The sequence below is a fragment of the Lutra lutra genome, chromosome 15 (assembly GCF_902655055.1).
Source record: "Lutra lutra chromosome 15, mLutLut1.2, whole genome shotgun sequence".
Taxonomy (NCBI): Eukaryota; Metazoa; Chordata; class Mammalia; order Carnivora; family Mustelidae; genus Lutra; species Lutra lutra.
In genome coordinates this window covers 44,572,340-44,590,993 of record NC_062292.1, presented here as the reverse complement: position 1 = coordinate 44,590,993, position 18,654 = coordinate 44,572,340, and the positions used below count along the sequence as shown (strand labels likewise).

At 45.2% G+C, this 18,654-nt stretch overlaps 1 protein-coding gene across 2 annotated transcripts; it reads left to right on the top strand.

Moving 5' to 3' along the window:
* ELK4 (ETS transcription factor ELK4) lies at positions 1-15,009 on the top strand. 2 transcript variants are annotated; one of them, XM_047704595.1, is made up of 5 exons: positions 1-221; positions 5,604-5,819; positions 6,912-7,784; positions 9,233-9,349; positions 9,991-15,009. In XM_047704595.1, exons 2-5 carry the CDS (start codon positions 5,613-5,615, stop codon positions 10,087-10,089), a joined length of 1,296 nt encoding a protein of 431 aa, XP_047560551.1. In that variant the 5' UTR covers positions 1-221; positions 5,604-5,612; the 3' UTR covers positions 10,090-15,009. The 2 variants fall into 2 exon arrangements, with proteins under 2 accessions (XP_047560551.1, XP_047560550.1); XM_047704594.1 differs by lacking the exon at positions 1-221 and adding an exon at positions 423-533.
* The last annotated feature ends 3,645 nt before the right edge of the window (positions 15,010-18,654 follow it).

Genomic DNA, 18,654 nt, shown 5'->3' with positions numbered 1-18,654 from the left:
GGGGCGCGAGGAGCCGCGGCGGGCGCGGCGGCGGCGGGCGATGCGGGCGGCTGCGGGTACCCGGCGGGCTCCGCTCGGCCGCCGCCGCCTTCTTCGGCTCCGCCGCGGGGGTCGCAGCCGGTGCCGCGCCGTCCTCGAGCTCCCGGCGTGAGGAGGCGGCGGGCAGAGAGAAGCATCGCGCTCCAGGCGGAGACCCAGAGGCAGCCCCGCGCCCGGCCTCGGTGAGCGGCCGGCCCCGCGCGCCCCGTCCACCCCGCGCCCCTTGGGGCTCTCGCGACCGCCGCCCCCCGCCGCGGGGAAAAGGGAGCGGGGGCCGGGGCCGGGGGGCAGGGGTGGGCCGGCAGCACAACAGGAAGTGAGCGTGGCGGCGGGGGCGGGCGCGCGCTCCCCCGGGACCCGCCCCCGGCCCGCCCTGCCTGGCCCGCAGCCCCAGCCGCTGGGCGCGCAGGTGGACCGCGGAGCGTCCGGGGCCGCGCGTGGCCCCTCAGGTCCCTGGGGCGCAGGGCGGCAGTGGCTCTTCGGCCGGGGAGGGGGGTGAATTCTGACTCTTTGTGGTGACAGGAAGTTGGAAAATGAAAGTACAGTAAGCGTGAGGTTGCGGCTCTTCCCCGGACTTTGATCTGCTCTGGGGCGCACGGTCGCCGAATTTTCTTCCTCTCCCCAAGCTCGCTCTTCATCCGGTGTCAAGTTTCATTTCTTTTTCTACTTCTGTCCCGCGAGCCCCCTCCCCCCTTGACTTTCCGCTTAATGTACAGCCGCGGCGAGGCTGGTCGCTTCTTGGTTCCTGGGAGGATCAATTGGAAACTTTTGGGGGAGGAATATTAATTAACTGGCCCTGGCAGGAAATAAGGGGTATTGTTGACTGATGGAAGTAGTAAAAAAAAAAAAAAAAAAAAATACACAGTTGCCTTTTCCCCAGGCTGTTGCTATTTGAAGTTTAGGGCATTCACTCTGGAGTCTTCCTCATCACAGCGGTGGGTCAGGTCCTCCCTTCCCCTTTGCGCGCTCCCAGCCACCACCCCACTGCGAGGGAAAACTTGGTGCTTTAATATTTAGGACGGTCAGTGGTGTTTTCATTAAGATGTTGTAGGCTTCCGTCCACCCTTCCCCACCTCCCCGTCAGGAACTCCCTTCTCTTTGATTTTACTTAAAACTGCAAAAGTGAAATCCATTACATTCTTAGGGAAATACTGTTTTCAAGTTTTAGGGCAATGTAACTATACATTTACTATTTTCGTAATATAGGGTACTGAACAGTGAAGAGATTCCTGGTTACTTCTCATAAACGATGGTGATTTTAATTCAAAACTAGTCTTGATACATAATTTGGTTTGGTTTTATTTAAGCAGCTCGCTGAATTTGGAGACCTTTAGTATTTGGATCTTAGCTGCTGTTTCTGAAAAATAGTTGGGCTCTGGGTCACCACAGCAACTGGGCTGTGTGTATTATAAACATGTTTAGGGTGGAAAAAGTTTCATTTACTAGAGACTTCCTTTCCCTAATAGGTTATTTCAACATGCTTTCTTTCAGTTTATCTCTGGGATTGATCTGTCTTTGAACTGTTAACGTAGAATCAGTTTCAACGTTTAACTCTCAGTCATGTTCTTTTATTTGCAGCAGTTAAGTATTTCTCTCCCTTGTTACACTTCTGAAAAGCTCTTCTTGAAGTGTAATTTTAGAAAACTCGAGCTTTTCTGTGACAAAGTAAAGGTTTTTATTGATAAGTAGTTAGAATAAAAGTATTTGTATTTTTCGACTCATCATTTCACCTTTTTAATAACTGCCTTCTAGAAGTTTTTTTCCTTAGTTCTCTTTTATGCTTGAGGAAATAATTGAATTTCACATTGATAGCACACCTTTTTAAAAAAATTATTTACTTATTTATTTGACAGAGAGAGAGATCACAAGTAGGCAGAGAAGTAGGCTCCCCGCTAAGCAGAGAGCCCGATGCGGGCCTCGATCCCAGGACCCTGAAGATCATGACCTGAGCTGAAGGCAGAGGCTTAATGACTGAGCCACCCAGGCACCCCTGATAGCACACTTTTAGAAACTGAAATGAAGAGTTCAGCTTGACTGTATACCCAGAGGTCCACCCAACTTTTCAGTAGAGTATGACCTGATATTAGAATTGAATGAGTAAAATGTTCCTTTAAATTACCCACTGAAGATGTCCATTTCATATCCATGTTAGTTTTTTTGCAAAAGAACATTCTTTTCCAGTGCTTCATTCCAAAACCACAATGTCCTTTGATTCTAAACAACCTTCTATCCCAGAGGCACTGTAAAGTACTAAAAAAGCATCAGCATTTTCCAATAAAGTTAGGTTCTGCCCCAAAGTAGCAGCAGCAGCCTTAGCTCACCAGCATTTGATTCAGTCCCTGCGCTCCCTTAATAACCAGAAGGGAAGGTAGACATTGAAAGGTGAAACCTGAGCCCCTGTGGGTGCACACATACTTGAGGGACCCTCTTCTTTGCCCAGGATGGCACTCCTGTGCTCATTGTGGAGATGGTGATGCTTATTTCTGTCTTTGCGTGTTTACCTTAGCCATTATGAACCCATGGGGCTCAAGCATTATCTACATGGTAGGTATTAAGACTATAGAATTTTTTATGGCAATTCTTCCAAGAACAAATAGAATTACAGGCACCAAATTTGTAATTGTTCTGAGATTTTAGCCCTGTCCTTCATCTTTTCCCCTCCCTCTCGCTATCCCCTCCCTCCCTTCTCTCCTTTTTCCTCTCCCCGTCGTGTTCTCTCTCTCCCAGTCTCTCTCTCTCACAGACACATTCATACCCCGACCTCTATAAGCATTTTTTTTTTATAAGTAGGCTCCATGGGAGCCCAGTATGGGGCTTGAACTCAGGACCCTGAGATCAAGACCTGAGCTGAGATCAAGAGTCAGACACCTAACTGATAAGTCACCAGGAGCCCCGCTAGGCATTCTTGGTATGAAGATGATGTCTGGAAATATGGAGACAGTTCTTTGGTTAAGCTAAAATTTACTAGGGAGTACTTTTAACAGGTTTAGACTAAAAAAAAAAAAAAAAAATCATTTAAATGGGAAGCATGTATAATTTAAAAAGTAACTAGCCGGGGCACCTGGGTGGCTCAGTGGGTTAAGCCGCTGCCTTCGGCTCGGGTCATGATCTCAGGGTCCTGGGATCGGGCCCCGCATGGGGCTCTCTGCTCGGTGGGGAGCCTGCTTCTTCCTCTCTCTCTCTCTGCCTGCCTCTCTGCCTACTTGTGATCTCTCTCTGTCAAATAAATAAATAAAATCTTTAAAAAAAAAAAAAAAAGTAACTAGCCATGAACAGACATCATTAGAAGAAAGGGTCTCTGGTAAATTGAGAGAAATGGCATCCCCCTCCTGCTGCCCCCCAATACTTGAAGGATCAGACTATAAAATCACTCTTTTTTATTTAAGTAAGCCCTGTGCTCAGCCTGAGGTTTGAACTCACAATCCCAAGATCTGAAGTCTCATGCTCTACTGACTGAGCCAGCCTGGTAACCCCTAAAACTACTCTTTTAACTCCTTTTAAGTGAGGCTATGGGAAAGGTTAGCAGGGGAGGGTTACTCAGCATCAAAGTCACACTTCCAATTTGTAGGCCATTATCACTTAGTATCTAATTGTACTGCCCTGTGAATGCAGTTACCCACCTAGGGAGTGGTTCTCCTGAGGAACAGAGTTGGTGACTGGGAGGAGAGAGACTTGGATTCCTGGGCTCAGCCTCTCTATTAACTATGTGACCGGAGACTTCTCCTGTTTCCTGTTCTTTTTTATTTTCCCATCTTTACTTTTGGATGACAGTATCTGTAACCACCTTCAAAGTGGCAATTGAGGATTGTCGAAGGACATTTTGAGTGTCTCGGAAAAGTTCTAGAAGCCCAGCTATCTTCCAGTAGTTTCTCATCTCCTGCCTTTTTGGGGAGCAGACATAGTTGACCTTCAAGGATCCCATCCTTTGTGAGTTACACATTGTTAGAATTAGGCTCCTAAGACCTACGGTTTTGTAATATTTATAGTGTTTGTTTTTAACATCTTTATTGAGATAAAATTCATCTACTTAAGTTGTACAGTACGGTGGTTTTAGTATATTCAAAGAGTTGTGTAACCACCACCACAATCTTAAGTTCAGAATATTTACATCAACCCATAAACAGTCAGTCCCCATTCTTCTCTCCATCCAGCCCCTAGCAACCACTGATCTGCTTTTTGTGTTGAATACATTTGCCTATTCTGGACATTTCATATAAATGGAAGCCTGACGTGGGGTGTGACCCCAGGATCCTGAGATCATGACCTGAGCTGAAGGCAGGTGCCCCAAATAAATAAATCTTTTTTTTTTTTAATGATTTTATTTATTTATTTGACAGAGAGTGAGAAAGGGAACACAAGCAGGGGGAGTGGTAGAGAGAGCCCAACATGGGGCTAGATGCCTGGACCCCGAGACCACGACCTGAGCTGGAAGGCAGATGCGTAATGACTAAGCCACACAGGCACCCCCAAATAAATCTTAAAAAAAAATTTCTTTAGGAATAAAGAATTCTCTGGCCCAAAATGACAGTAGAGCCAAAATTGAGAAACTCTGGCCTAAACAGGGAAATCCTAAAACCTGAGACATTGAATGATTTTTCATTTCATGTCTTGATAATCAAATAAAGGCCGCTCATCAAAGAAGGAGGATCTATAGGGGCACCTGGCTGGCTCAGGCGGTAGAGCACGCGACTCTTGATCTCAGTGTTGTGAGTTCAGGCCCCACATTGGGAATGGAGTCTCCTTTAAAAAACTAAAAAGGTGGGACGCCTGGGTGGCTCAGTTGGTTAAGCAGCTACCTTCGGCTCAGGTCATGATCCCAGTGTCCTGGGATGGAGTCCCACATCAGGCTTCTTGCTCAGCGGGGAGCCTGCTTCTCCCTCTGCCTGCCGCTCTGTCTGCCTGTGCTCACTCTCTCTGACAAATAAATAAATTAAAAAAAAAAAAAAAAACTAAAAAGGTGACAGAACTTGTAAATTAAATCAGGGAGCATTTTCTGAATTTTCAGTGCTGCCAATTTAAATGTGAATTAATTTATGAGAACAGAAAGGATTTGGAGGAGAAATGCCAGGGGAGCAAGAGTAGATTACTCCCTACATCTTCGGGCCACCATGAGACACACATACTTCTGGCAGATAAACCAAGTTGCTTGATTTAAATGGTGGTCTCAGAGGGCAGGGCCACGAGCTTCTATAAAACTTCAGTAACAGCGGTCCTCTGGCGATCGGCTGTCATCACACTGCTCCTGTGACTTAAGGAACTCACTTTATCTTCCAGCACGACTTTTCTTAAGCAGTGTGCCTTGCTTAAGAGTTCGGGCTCTGGGTCCAGATTGCCTGGGTTTAAATGTCATCTCCACCGTTTACCTCCTTGGCCTCGGACTTAACTCTTTTCTGAATCTGTTTTTTCAAATGTGAAATGAGGCTGCAAGGCTGTCTGTTTTGTAGGATTGGGCTGTTGTGGGAAGGAAAGGAAGTAATGCTTCTGGAGCACAGTGCCTGGCATACGGTGTCCTGTCAGTGCCGGCTGTTAACTTCTTGCGTGTCTTATCTGTGTGCTCCTTTCAGCTCACTGCTATGGACAGTGCGATCACCCTGTGGCAGTTCCTCCTTCAGCTCCTACAGGAGCCTCAGAACAAGCACGTGATCAGCTGGACCTCTAATGATGGGGAGTTCAAGCTCTTGCAGGCAGAAGAGGTGGCTCGTCTCTGGGGGATCCGTAAGAACAAGCCTAATATGAATTACGACAAACTCAGCCGAGCTCTCAGATACTATTATGTAAAGGTAATACACATCCTCCTCAGAACAAGAACGGTTCCTCTCTTCTGATGAGGTTATAAGGGACTAACGTCCTGGTTTATCTTTGAAACCTTTTTAAACTGGGGTGTAATCGACAGGAAACATGATATTAGTTGTAGCAGTACAGCATAATGATTTGATACTTGTGTACATTGCAAAATGATCACTGTCCTGGCTTTATTGATCCAGTTTCTTTGATAACTTCAGCAGTGTGGGATTAGTGGGGGAAACATGTCCGTGTTCAGCTCTAGTTCCCACTCTTCGCGCATGCGTTGTTCCTAGTTGCAGTTGTCTTTAAAGAAAAAGTTGAGTATAGGGTTGGGAATAAGGAAGAGAAAATTTGAGATTCTTGAGGACAAAATAAAACATTCGCGTGTGAATCATAATTTTAAAAGTTGCCACATACATGCTTGTTTTGTAGCTTCACTTTTTAATTTAACCCAGAGAAACCAGATTAATACTTTAAAGAATAGCTATTAATGCACAGATTTGATTTCTTAGTTAAAGTTTATTTTTTGTTTAATTTCTTATTATTTTGGATACGTTCTTGGGCTCTGAGGTGAAATGAATAGCTTGAATGGATAGAGTTAAAATGAGAAACTGAGATCCTAATTTTTTTCACCTTTAAGTGGTTGGTCTTACCAGTTTTCCCCATGGGGGTGTGGGGTAAGGAAGGACCGGAGCTGCAGAAGGAAGTAGAGGGCCCAGCAGACTGAACGTCCTCTCTGTGCTCACTCAGGATGCGAACGGCTGGCACCTTTGGGATTGTTCGAGACCGCAGTTCAGGGATCTTTGACTTAATACGGATAATTTTGCTTGAGGGTGTCAGGCAACTGAAACCTCTCTTTTACTTACGTAATAGGTCATGTCGGTTGTTCATAAAACCTTTAAATGCACTCCGCTTGGGCTCCATAGCGCTAGGACCTGGGTTTGGTACAGCTAGGTCAATGTGGGTGATTTTGAAGCTCTTAAGGAAACTACTTGCCACATAGAGACCCTTATTAGGTCCGTTTCTTCTGAGCTGTGGGAAGTGCATTGACAAGAAAGTGTAAGCATGCTTATTTCGTTTATCTACAGAATATCATTAAAAAAGTGAATGGTCAGAAGTTTGTGTACAAGTTTGTGTCTTACCCAGAGATTTTGAAAATGGACCCCCTGACCGTGGGCAGGACCGAGGGAGACTGTGAGGTCGTGAGCTGCAGCGAGGTGGGCAGCGGCTCCAGGGACACCGAGAGCGGGGGCAGAGAGAAGCCCCTGCAGCCCGGGGCCCGGGCCTCTAGCCGCAATGACTACATCCACTCCGGCTTGTATTCTTCCTTCACGCTCAACTCTTTGAACTCCTCTAACAAGAAGCTCTTCAGACCTATAAAGATCGAGAGTCCGGCTGAGAAGCTGGCAGAGAAGAAGCCGCCCCAGGAGCCAACACCGTCTGTCATCAGATTTGTAACAACGCCTTCCAAGAAGCTTCCAGTTGAACCTGTTGCTGCCACCGCGTCGGCCAGCCCGGGCATTTCTCCGTCTTCGGAAGACCCTCTCCGAGCCTTGGAGACTTTGGCTTCCCCCAGACTGCCCGCCCTGGAAGCCCCGGCCTCTGCCCCCAGCGGCCCCGCCACCTTTTCCACATCCCCTGGGCCCTCGGCCTCCCCTTCTGTGCAGGAGCCCCCGAGGACACCTTCGCCACCACTGAGTCCGCACCCTGACCTTGACACCGACCTCGAGTCAGTGGCGTCACAGCCCATGGAGCTTCCAGAGAACTTGTCACTAGAACCTAAAGACCAGGATTCGGCTTTGCTGGAAAAGGACAAAACAAGTAATTCCTCAAGATCCAAGAAACCCAAAGGGTTAGAGCTGGCGCCCATCCTGGTGATCACGGGCAGCGACCCGAGCCCGCTGGGGATACTGAGCCCGTCTCTCCCCACGGCTTCTCTGACACCAGCCCTTTTCTCACAGGTAACGGCCTCTCGCTTTCTGGGGCCACTGATGATTGCATTGACTCCCCTTTTAAAACAAATCCAGAATCGGGGCGCCTGGGTGGCTCAGTGGTTTAAAGCCTCTGCCTTCGGCTCAGGTCATGATCCCAGGGTCCTGGGATCGAGCCCCGCATCGGGCTCTCTGCTCAGCGGGGAGCCTGCTTCCTCCTCTCTCTCTCTGCCTGCCTCTCTGCCTCCTTGTGATTCCTGTCTGTCAAATAAATAAATAAATCTTAAAAAAAAAAAAAATCCAGAATCGATAACCACCCGTTCTCACGCCGCTGCTTAGGTCTACACGAGAAAGGCGGGCTTGACCCCTGTGAGAGTCACCCGGTTCCGCACCTGATCGGAGCTGCTGCAGGCGAGGGTTGGAGGGGCTCTAGAAGGGCTCTGAAAGGACTCATCGTCTCTGCAAGCCAAGAAATATTTGTCAGGCTCCTCCTAAGCAACTACTGTCGCTCTCGCTTTTTTGGAGGGGAGTCCTTATAAGACTCACTGGTATTTTATACAAAAATAGTGATAGCGTCAAAGGCTAGAAAACAGTAAATCCTGAGAACCTGAAGAAAACCAGTTGGTGTGATGTTGAGAAACAAAGTTGTATAGTTACATTAGCTATTTCTTAACTTGCTCATGTCCTGTAACATTTATTTATTTAAGAGAGGGAGAGAGGGGGCGGGGAGGGAGAGGAAGAGAGAGAATCTTTTTTTTTAAAGATTGTGTTATTTTTTTATTAGAGACAGAGTGAACATGAGTGGGGCAGGACAGGCAGACTCTGTGCTGAGCACAGGCCCAACGTGGGGCTTGATCCCAGGACCCTGAGATCATGACCTGAGTCGAAATCAAGAGTCTGACGCTTAACTGACTGAGCCATCGAGGCGCCAACCCTGTAGCATTTAAATGGATGACTCCCAGGCTCCCCATTACTAAGGAGAACTGTGTTTGTGACTTTAGTTACCCGTTATTTTTCTGCACGTGACCAGATTGGGCTCTCGATTTGGGAAAGACCCTATAAAACACGTTAGAAAATACTTTGCCCTTTATCTTACTTAGGTTGTAAAAATAATTTCTGAGTTTCTCCTCATGAAAAATCTCAGACCTACTTAGCGGAGAAGAGGACAATATTTGGGTTCGGGGTTGGGGCGCCTGGGTGGCTCAGTCATTTAAGGATCTGCCTTCAGCTCAGTTCATGATCCTGGAGTCCTGGGATCAAGCCCCGAACTGGGCTCTGTGCTCAGCCCGGAGTCTGCTTCTCCCTCTCCCTCAGCCCCTCCTCCCGCTCGTGCACATGTGTGCGCGCACTCTCTCTCTCTCTCTCTCAAATAAATCTTTAAAAAACGATTTGGGTTCAGGGCTCTTGGTGTGTTACTATAAGGTGGAAACACATCCTGGTGAGTCACTTAGTAACTGGTCTTGTTTTGCGTTTTGCAGACGCCCATCTTGCTGACGCCCAGCCCCTTGCTCTCCAGCATCCACTTCTGGAGCACTCTCAGCCCCGTCGCTCCCCTGAGTCCAGCCAGACTGCAAGGTGCTAACACACTCTTCCAGGTGAGTCACCTCCAAGCCCGTCTCCTGCAGTTGGGGCCTGGCACAGGCAGAAAGAGGCGAAAGACAGTGTCTTCACTCCTCAGTCTCGTCCTTACAAAACTTCTGTTTAATAAATACGCTTTCCGAGGGTTAATGCCAGCCGGCGGACAGCTCTGGCAGATAGGCACAGCCACGCTTCCTTTGCATTCTTTACTGTTCCATGCATTTCAGTTAGACCCAGAATTGTTTAGTACTGTGTAGATTTTTTTAACACACCCAATTTCTTTGTCATTTTAAGTGCTAGAAATCCTATTTTTTTTTTAAACGGAAAATACAAACGTGTGTGTGTGTGAAAATTGTAAAACCTTCGTGTGAAGTTAAACGTAAACCTGTATACTTTAGGCTATGAGGGAAGGTTCTGGTTTGTTCTTTCCATCAAGGTAGGCCAGAGAACGTTATTATTTAACATGAAGGACAAACAGCTTTTTTCTTTAACGTTTTTGCGGTGACATCCTATTCTTCCGTGATAAATGGTTACTTCCTTTGTCCCGTGAGCCACTGCAGGCGGCTTTCACATTCTGCCTCAGGGACTCTGGCTGGGACAGAAAGTGAAATTTGGGGTTGAGTAATAGGATGATAATGTGTTTTACTTTCTTTCCCAGTTTCCTTCTGTACTGAACAGTCATGGACCGTTCACTGTGTCTGGCCTGGATGGACCACCCACCCCCGGCCCATTTTCCCCAGATTTACAGAAAACATAACCTATGCACTTGTGGAATGAGAGAACCGAGGAATAAAGAAACAGAGAGACATTCAACATGATTACCTTTGAAGTGAGCGGTTAATAGTTCTACAATGCTAATAATAGACTATTGTGATTTTTGCCATTCCCCATTGAAATGCCTTTTTAAGATTCCCTTTGAATATGACTCAAGTTGGACTGTATATAAAAATGCCTTAATTGGAGTCCAAGCTCCACCTCCCTCTTCCTTCCTTCACTCCTTCCTTCCTTCCTTTCTTTCTAATATTTTGAGCTTTGTGTTAAATTTTTGGTGGGGTTTAGCAGCTAGCTATGGTTCGCAAGAGCAGTTAAGGACAACGTTACTCCTTCTGCCTTATTGGGACCCTTTGGCCAGGAAAACAGTTATGCTTTGCGTGTATTATTTGGAGAAATGTTAACCGCAGTTGGCCGTATCTTCAGGACTAAGTGTGTTCTGTGGAAAAACAAAAAGTGAGCTGTGCACAAGCAGTGAAGGAAAAGCAGTCACGCCTGTCCACGCACACTAAAATCGGAGCAGTGCTATGGGAGAGATTCTGTCTGGCTTGAAGAGTAACGTATGTAAGCGATCCTCCGCAGGAAAGACCTCTTGTATCGCGGTGGGTTTCTCAGCTGCATGTGTGATCTTGTCTCAACCTGTGAACAGAGCGCGGAGCCTAGTCTGTTGCGACATAGGAAGGTGCTTTAAACCTGGGGTTTAAGATGGTATTTGCAACAACCGGTGAGAGCAGGGGCCCGCCTCTAGCGGATGATTACACCCCCGTGGTACACAGCCTGGTAAGTGATGGCTTTTAGGAGGAAACCGGGTTTTGAAATCCGGAGGCATCTCTGAGTAAAACGTTCAGCTGGATGACTTGAAACAGCACACGGGGCTGTCCCGGTTAGAAGAGATTTTCTCTTTTCTGTTCGTCTTACCCTATTTTCGACTGCCACATTTACCTTCTTTTAAACTTCAGGTTGTTAGGGGCTGTGCTAGTTTTAAAGATGTGGTGAGGAAGACGCAAAGCAAGGCGAAGCCTCCGAGTCTGCGGTGAGGTAAAGGTGTGCTTATTTCTCTGGCAAAGTGTTTTTTAGTGAGAGAGCAGCAGAATTGGTTTGGAAATGCTCATACGCAGGGATTGCATTGTTCACGTCAGTAGGGAGAGGCGGAGGCCTTCCTCTCTCTGTTACCACATTGAGAAACTTTCACCGCACGGTGATCAGTGCAGAGGAGGACGATGCTCTGGAGCCTCCAGACTGAATCGATACCAACATCGCAGCGGAATCGGTGAAAACCGTGGCTTTTGAAGTCTAGGATTAGGGGTGCCCGGGTGGCTCAGTTGGTTAAGCTACCGCCTTCTGCTCAGGTCATGATCCCGGGGTCCTGGGATCGAGTCCCGCATCGGGCTCCCTGCTCACAGCGGGGAGTCTGCTGCTCCCTTTGCTTGTGTGCTCTCCCTCTCTCTCTCTCTCTCTCTCTGACAAATAAATAAATAAAATCTTCAAAAAAAAAATTAAAAAAATAGAGCCTAGGATTAGATTATATGCCCCGGCTACCACCACAACACTGCCCGTTAACCTCATCTTTTAACTCTAGAAACAGTTCATTGAGTCCCATAAACTAAGTGGAAAGAGGGAGTAAGGATTGGAGAGCTCAGAATGACACTGAGACAAACCAGCATCTTCCCAATGTATAATACTCACTTTAAATACATTTCTGTACCTTGTAGAGACGCTGTAGTGTTAGACAGCCGAGCTAGGTTAGTGGTAGTGGAGGGACGTATTCAGGGAGCTGTCTTTCTGTTTGTAGCATCAGAGACCCGTTAGTGGTTCACGTGTGGTCGCCAGCTGCCATCTGTTCTTGCGGGGTTCCAGAGCTCTGGGGAGCAGACGGTGGGACTTGTCTCCCACACCGAGTCACTTACTTCTCACGCTTGTTTGAAAGCAGACCTCTCAGCAGCACTTTGGAATAGTTTTATTAGACTAATGACTATTTTGTACTTTAAGTGTAAGTATTGATGGCTTGATTTAACTTGATATTTTCAATTTTGAAAGCACAAAAATATTTTATCTTTTTGAAGTAAAGGAGAAAAGCCATTGGTTGTTTTCGTAGACAATAGCTTTGAAGCTTAACTATCTCAGCACAGGGGTGCCTGGGAACCAAGGGCACCATTAAAACTCAGTCACAGCACCTTCCTGGGAACCAGTTTTAGTGAGTCCGCTGTCTGTAAACCTACTCTGGAAGCCTCCAAGAGGTGTGGGCCTCAGGAGACGGATGATCTGCTTTCTGTTTGAGATCAACTGACGTGGAAAGTGTGGGGTGTTTGTGTGTGTGTGTGTGTTTCCTTTTCTAAATGAAAGTTTACAACTTGAGCTCAAGCGTATGAGGCAGACCGTTCTGTTTGTAAACTACCTCCTTCCTGGAAAAGTCTCAGCTTCATGTTTTTTTTTTTTAATGTCCAGGGTCGTTCTTAGCATCAAAAGGTGACCTACTACTTAAGATCAATATTCACTGGGCAGCCTTCTGTTTGGTGTCTGTGGCTGTATCCCAAAAGTAGCCCAAGTTAAGGTAAAGGAGCAGATCGAATGAGTTCCTGAGACATCTGGGATCATCTGAGCTTTTCATCTACTCTGGCCCATATCTACTCATTTGTAGGCTGGGAAATGTTTAACAACCAGGCTCTCTGAAGGGAAAGAAAAAAGTCCATAAATTGTAGCATTTGCTGATTTCCATGATGTAAATGACTCCCCCTTTGGCTGATTTTAAGCCACTGCCTTAGTGTTGAGAAGGGATGAACACAGAGCCGCACACGCAGCCGGCGGCTGCCTCATTTATTCCATCCCAGGGTGGATTTTCACATAAATTCTAAAATCTTTTTTTTTCTTATTCATATGCTGATTTTTTAAAATACAAAATTAAAATAATATGTCTAACTTCAGTAATCTTTTTTTTTTTTTAATGGCTTATCAGTGCTTTTGTGATGTAATATTCCTCATGGCATATTTTATGTGTTCTAACAAAGGTGAAAACTTCCATTGATTTTTAAAAATAAATACACGGGAATAATCCAGAATTCTCAAAAAGTCAACATAAGGGTCTTAGAATTAAAATATAGGTTTAATTTTTCCACATTTTGATGATTAAATTATGAGTATAAATTTCTTCTTCAGATGTTGTTGGGGAAAGTAAGCCCATGAGCCCGTATCTACACGGTGAAAGGGTACTGGATTTTTTTTTAACTGGAAGAACTCCTTGACAATGTACATACAGTTTTAGAGATCCAAAAAGGCCAGGTCTGTTGAATCTACTCACCTGGCCCAATTTCTAGTTTTTTCCATACTGTGTGTCACTTGGGCTTGGAGGGGAACGGAAGCCAGAGGCTGGGGATGCTGTGGCCGGCACAGCAGGCTCTTGGTCCTCTGACTGCAGGCCCGCCCCGTTGGGTGAGGTCTGGCCTGGTAACCTTGTTTCATCCCGATCTCAGAATATTTGTTAGGATTACAAAGTTCTAAAGGCAGTTGTGTAGGTTTTTCAGGAAGGTAAGCACCTGGAAGCACCCCCTGGCATTTCAGAAAAGCAGTCTCCTGCCTTTCCGAACACACACCTTACTCAGTAAAAGTTTTTGAACACGTTTCCTATTGCAAAATCCTGTGTGTATAAATTAAGTTGTAAACTACTGTGTGAAAGTCACATGTACATCGTAAGACATACACAAAAGTCAGAATTAAGGATGGTATAAAAAGGAAATCTTGACTGGAAGCTCTAGTATTTTCTTCTTGCCCCCAGGAGATCGTCTTGTGCGCCTTCTGGCAGCTCGCAGTCCCCACCTTACAGACCACTGCCTCGGGGTATCATTTACAGTCTGATCTTGAAAACAAAAGGTGGATGCTTTTGTTGTGTGATACACAGAGAAGTCCTTTACACGTTTGATTTGATTTTCATGTCAAATCTCTAGAAGTTCAATTTGGAAATCTTCAGGAAATCTTCAATTTGTCTTCAGCTTCCTGAAATTTTACATTAATTCTTTTTTCCTGCATAAGCCATTACCAAGCTTTATGCATAGTATTTTTGACAGCCTGTTTCTTTTCTCTCCCGATTAGGTAGGACTTTTGTTTTATTAGTCTGCTTACAAACTTTTGGCCTTATTAATGTTCTGTTTCACCAACAAATTCTCAATTACTTTAAGTTGCTTTATGCAGAACTATATAACCACCTCCATTTCCTTGCTGCATTCATAAGTTTTGATTTTTGATTTTTTGAAACATTTCAGCATCTGAAGAATTACTTTCCTTAATGGGCCAGCGCTACTGACCATTTCACTAACTCGTATATATTTTAGTTATCCAGACCCGAAATCTAGACTTGTGCGCAGGCGCCGCTCTTGGGCATGTAGACCAGCCTGTAGACTAGAGCAGGTGTCTTTGGCCGGAAACCTGGAGCTCCGAGTGAATTACCAAACCAACGGGAAAGTTAGAAAGATTATGGAGCTGAGAAGTTAATTGTTCACCCCACAGTAGGGAAGTGGAGGTCAACATTAATTATCTTTCTTCAGCCGGTACCCTGACCAGAGAATGGGGCCTGTGGAAAACATTTCATGAATTATCTTCTTGGTTTTGGGTCAACAGATGTTGGTTTCAGTGCGGCAGGCCTTACCTGTAACGAGGAGCCCCGCTACCCCTCTTAGGTCATCAGAATTTTGCTTACTGCAGTTTGAAGTTTTAATCTTAGAATCTAGAAGTCTTGTGGGTGATAGACTATTAAGCAAGAGAAGGAGGCAGTTGGATTGCATTTCTCGTACTTGGCGGAACCTGTTAGCACAAAAGTCCTGTTTTGACGTGTAAACAGAGTAGTCTGAAAGGTGAGTTGTTGATGTGGTTTACGTGTTCCATTTAAAGCTGCCAGTTTCTTCAGGCTTTCCTGGGGGAAAAAAAAAATTGCCATAGACTGACAGCCTGCCAGAGCGTGGCTGTCGCCGGGATGCTGCCATCCGTTGTGAACGCGGGAAGCCCAGAGTGGCTGGTGTGACAGGGGAGGTGTTGGCCCTCAGGCTTTCCGCAGAAACCACGACATTCGGGCTGTTGTTAACATCGTTTTAAATGAACCCCCTAATAAAACTCAGAAGGGATACAATCAAACATAGTAAGGCTCTTGAACTCTAGTTGTTTGTTTTTTTTTTAGTTATAATACACATCAGAAAGTTTTGTGAGGTTTAAAATTTTATTTTTAAAGAGGCAATAGGGAGACGAGAGCACTTCCTTCCAAGTCATTCTGGCTTATTGGCTGAGTACCTGTGTACGTGTGGATATGCTGATGTACTGAGCGTGTGTGTGTGCGTGTGTGTGCGTGCGTGTAAATATACCTTCCAGAGGGAACATAGTTTTCATCCTCTTGGATGGCTCCTAGGCTCTTTTATACTGAAACTTAAAATCGGCCGCACTTTGCAGTTGCCACTTTGAAAAAACAAATCCCTTGCACATTTATTTTTAAATCCCTAGAATCGTAGACCTTAAAGACTAACTGCTTGCCACCCTCTTAGAACTAGAAGGCTGCACGTGACGTGTGCTGAACAAAGCCACGTTGACCCGCTCTCCTGCACGTGCGTCACGGCCCTTTCCTGACATTTCTACACATCTGCTTTTGTGTAGAATCCTCATTAAGGTGGGTTCTAAGTTTCTCACAGAGCGGTTTTATACCAAGAGTAGTATTTCTAAAGGACAGATTTGACCGTGAATTGATGAAATGCTGGGGAGGTCCTGGCACCGTTTATCCAAACTGTACCGAAGCAGCATTAGCAGAAACCTCAGAGTATCTTGGGCTGAATGTTCTTTTCAGCTTTGCCTTGTTTCCCATCTCATAAGGGCCCATTCTGACTCTTGTCCCTCCAAGGATTATGAGCCACTCTAGGACAGGCCTGGGACCTTCTGGACAAGGGTGGGCACGCCCTGCGGCCGAGCCAGAGTTCTAGCCAGTAGAATCATTCAAGTTTGCCTAGAATAGAGTTCAGGGGTGGGAAGGCCACATACTGGTATTAAATCACTTGGCACTTTTCGGGGCACCATTATTAGCACTGTTTTGTTACTAATAACTGGAAGCACTTAATGATTATTTTGTTTAATTTCGACCTAAGGATACTGAGGGTCAGAGAAGTAATGTTTATTTCTCATTTATGTTTTCTGGAATTAAGACTCTTTGGAGAAAAGACAAATGGATTACCTAATGAGTCATTCTTTCAGGCCCTGTAAGGTATGCTCTTTTGGCTAGGATGTTTTAAAATCATTTGCAAGCTTTTAATATTGTGCTTTGTAGAAATGAATGACTTTTTAAATGATTTACAGTTGATGGAACACACTCAGCTTTGTAAACTGTCCACTTTCCTGTTCCTTCTCTGTTTACTCGTTGTTGCTTATTGTCTGTTAGGGGACGCAGTCCCTTCTAAGACATTTCCTATTTCCTGTTTTTGAGGCCAGTACTACCAAGGCCTTTATATGTACATTACATTCAGTGCTTATGTGGGAGGTAGCAATGTCTTATGTACTTCCGTGTTCATGATTAGTGAAATTAACTAATATGCATATATGTAAAGATAGAAATTAATACAATTAAGTGTTTTGATCACTCGCGGCCTGTTTTTTGGTCTGGCCATTTGAGTTTCCTAATCACAGTCATATCGGTTTCTGCACTTTTGCCTTCATGTAGTTTCACTGACCTCTGTGGGTAGGGAAGATTAAATATGAAACACTCAGTCCAGTCATTCTGCTACTGGTAGCTTGGTTTGAGGTGAATACAATTTTTGACTAAAATCAGGTTTTTAGAATTATACCCTTTATTGGCCAGATAATCAAGGTGGCTTTAAAAAAAAAAGTATATAACTTTGCATTTTGAAGAATAAACCAGTAATTTTCTCTGAGCCCTACTGGATCTTCAGGTGTGGCTCTCACGTGAAGGTTGAATGTTACTACATAGTAAACATTTGATTTTCATCCGTCCCGTGTCTGATGCCGAAGACAAGCATATGTCTGCTGGAGACATCGGAGAAGTGTTCTTGTACGTTCGCCTCTTAGTTCGGGATGTGCAGTAGTAAGAACCTGTCAGGGTCTTTCCTCCAGCCGGGATCAGCTTGACTGGGAAGACCGTTCCTTCCTGGTTCATTGTCCCCCTTGTTTGTTGAAATCGATCTCTCACCATGTCTAGTATCCAGCACTTCTGTGTACATGAGAGACCGCTAGGTGATGCAGGCACACACTTACCAGGGGCACGAATGACAGATAACGCGTCACTAAGAACTTGTCTTAATGTCAGCGTAATTTGCTCTAGGGACACCTGCAGAGTATTAAAACTGCTTTTTTTCTTCCTTTTCCTAACACTGCAATTAAAATGATGGTGACCGCTACCATTTATTAAAATCATACTGATGATTGGTGCAGCTGGAGAGCAGCTGCTGTGTCTTCTCGCTCAGCAGTCTGTGCTAGCCTGTTGGGAACCAGAGGGGGGTGTTTTAAGGTTGGCTAGGATTGACTAGCCAGAGTTCCGAATTCCCTTCGCATGTGGCCGAGCACCTTCACACAGAGCGCAGGTGGGTGAGGACAAGGGGTTAGCACTTTGAGGGCTTCCTGATATGCTGCTTTCAAAAGAGAAAAGTGTAGCTCCTTCTCAGCGTGGTCCAGACACAGCAGGGGTTGCGCTGATAGCCTGTCAGGTGACCCTTTTTTCTATCACTTCAAGTTTTATGCAAAAATTTTGTTAAATTCTGTAATGATGATGTGTGTCTTTGTAGAAGGATATGTTAAAAACAACTATTTTTATGCAGGAACTGACAGGAATTTGCTTTGTATAATGGCAAGCTAGCTTTAAGAAAGCACTAGCAAATTTACTGAAGTCCGAAACTATATAGATATGTTAATAGATATGTGTGCAACTAGATATGGACAACAATTGTATTTTTTTAAATAAATATTTTTAACAAAATGACTTTTTGAATTGATTATTCCTCTCACTTCCGTTGAGGTGGTCTGTGTGGACTCTGTGCTAAATGGGTAAGTGTCAGTTATGAGTTCAATTTCCTAGTGGTTATCATTAAAACCTGCCTGTCAGCTACTTGATGCGCATCTACATTAAAATATTAAAAGCCTGAGTTGGAATATAGGTGGTGGAAAGGGGAGACCGTAAAATGATCTTTGATATAAAAAGGAATTAAGAGAACTGCGTGGGCTAGAAAAATTATTCACCACGTGAAATCTTTTCATTTTACCTGTGAATTTCACTTTTTAATTTTAAAAATACAGCTTTTAAATTTTTAAAGTTTCTACAATTTTAAAAATGTAGACTCGTGCTAACCCTCGCAAGAAGCATGTCTTGCGTATTTCTGCCCTAGACCTTATCTCTTCGTGGGGTTTTCAGTATAAGAAACTGGGGACTTGAGTTCATGAAGTAAATGAAATGAGGCCCTTTCAGAATGGAGTTGATACAGTATCCACGTGGGAGAGCGGGGGTTACTAAGTGGCGTGGCACCCATTACATCACAGGGGTCTGTCTCCCGTCCCCGGGTGTGGACCCGACAGTCACAGAGGG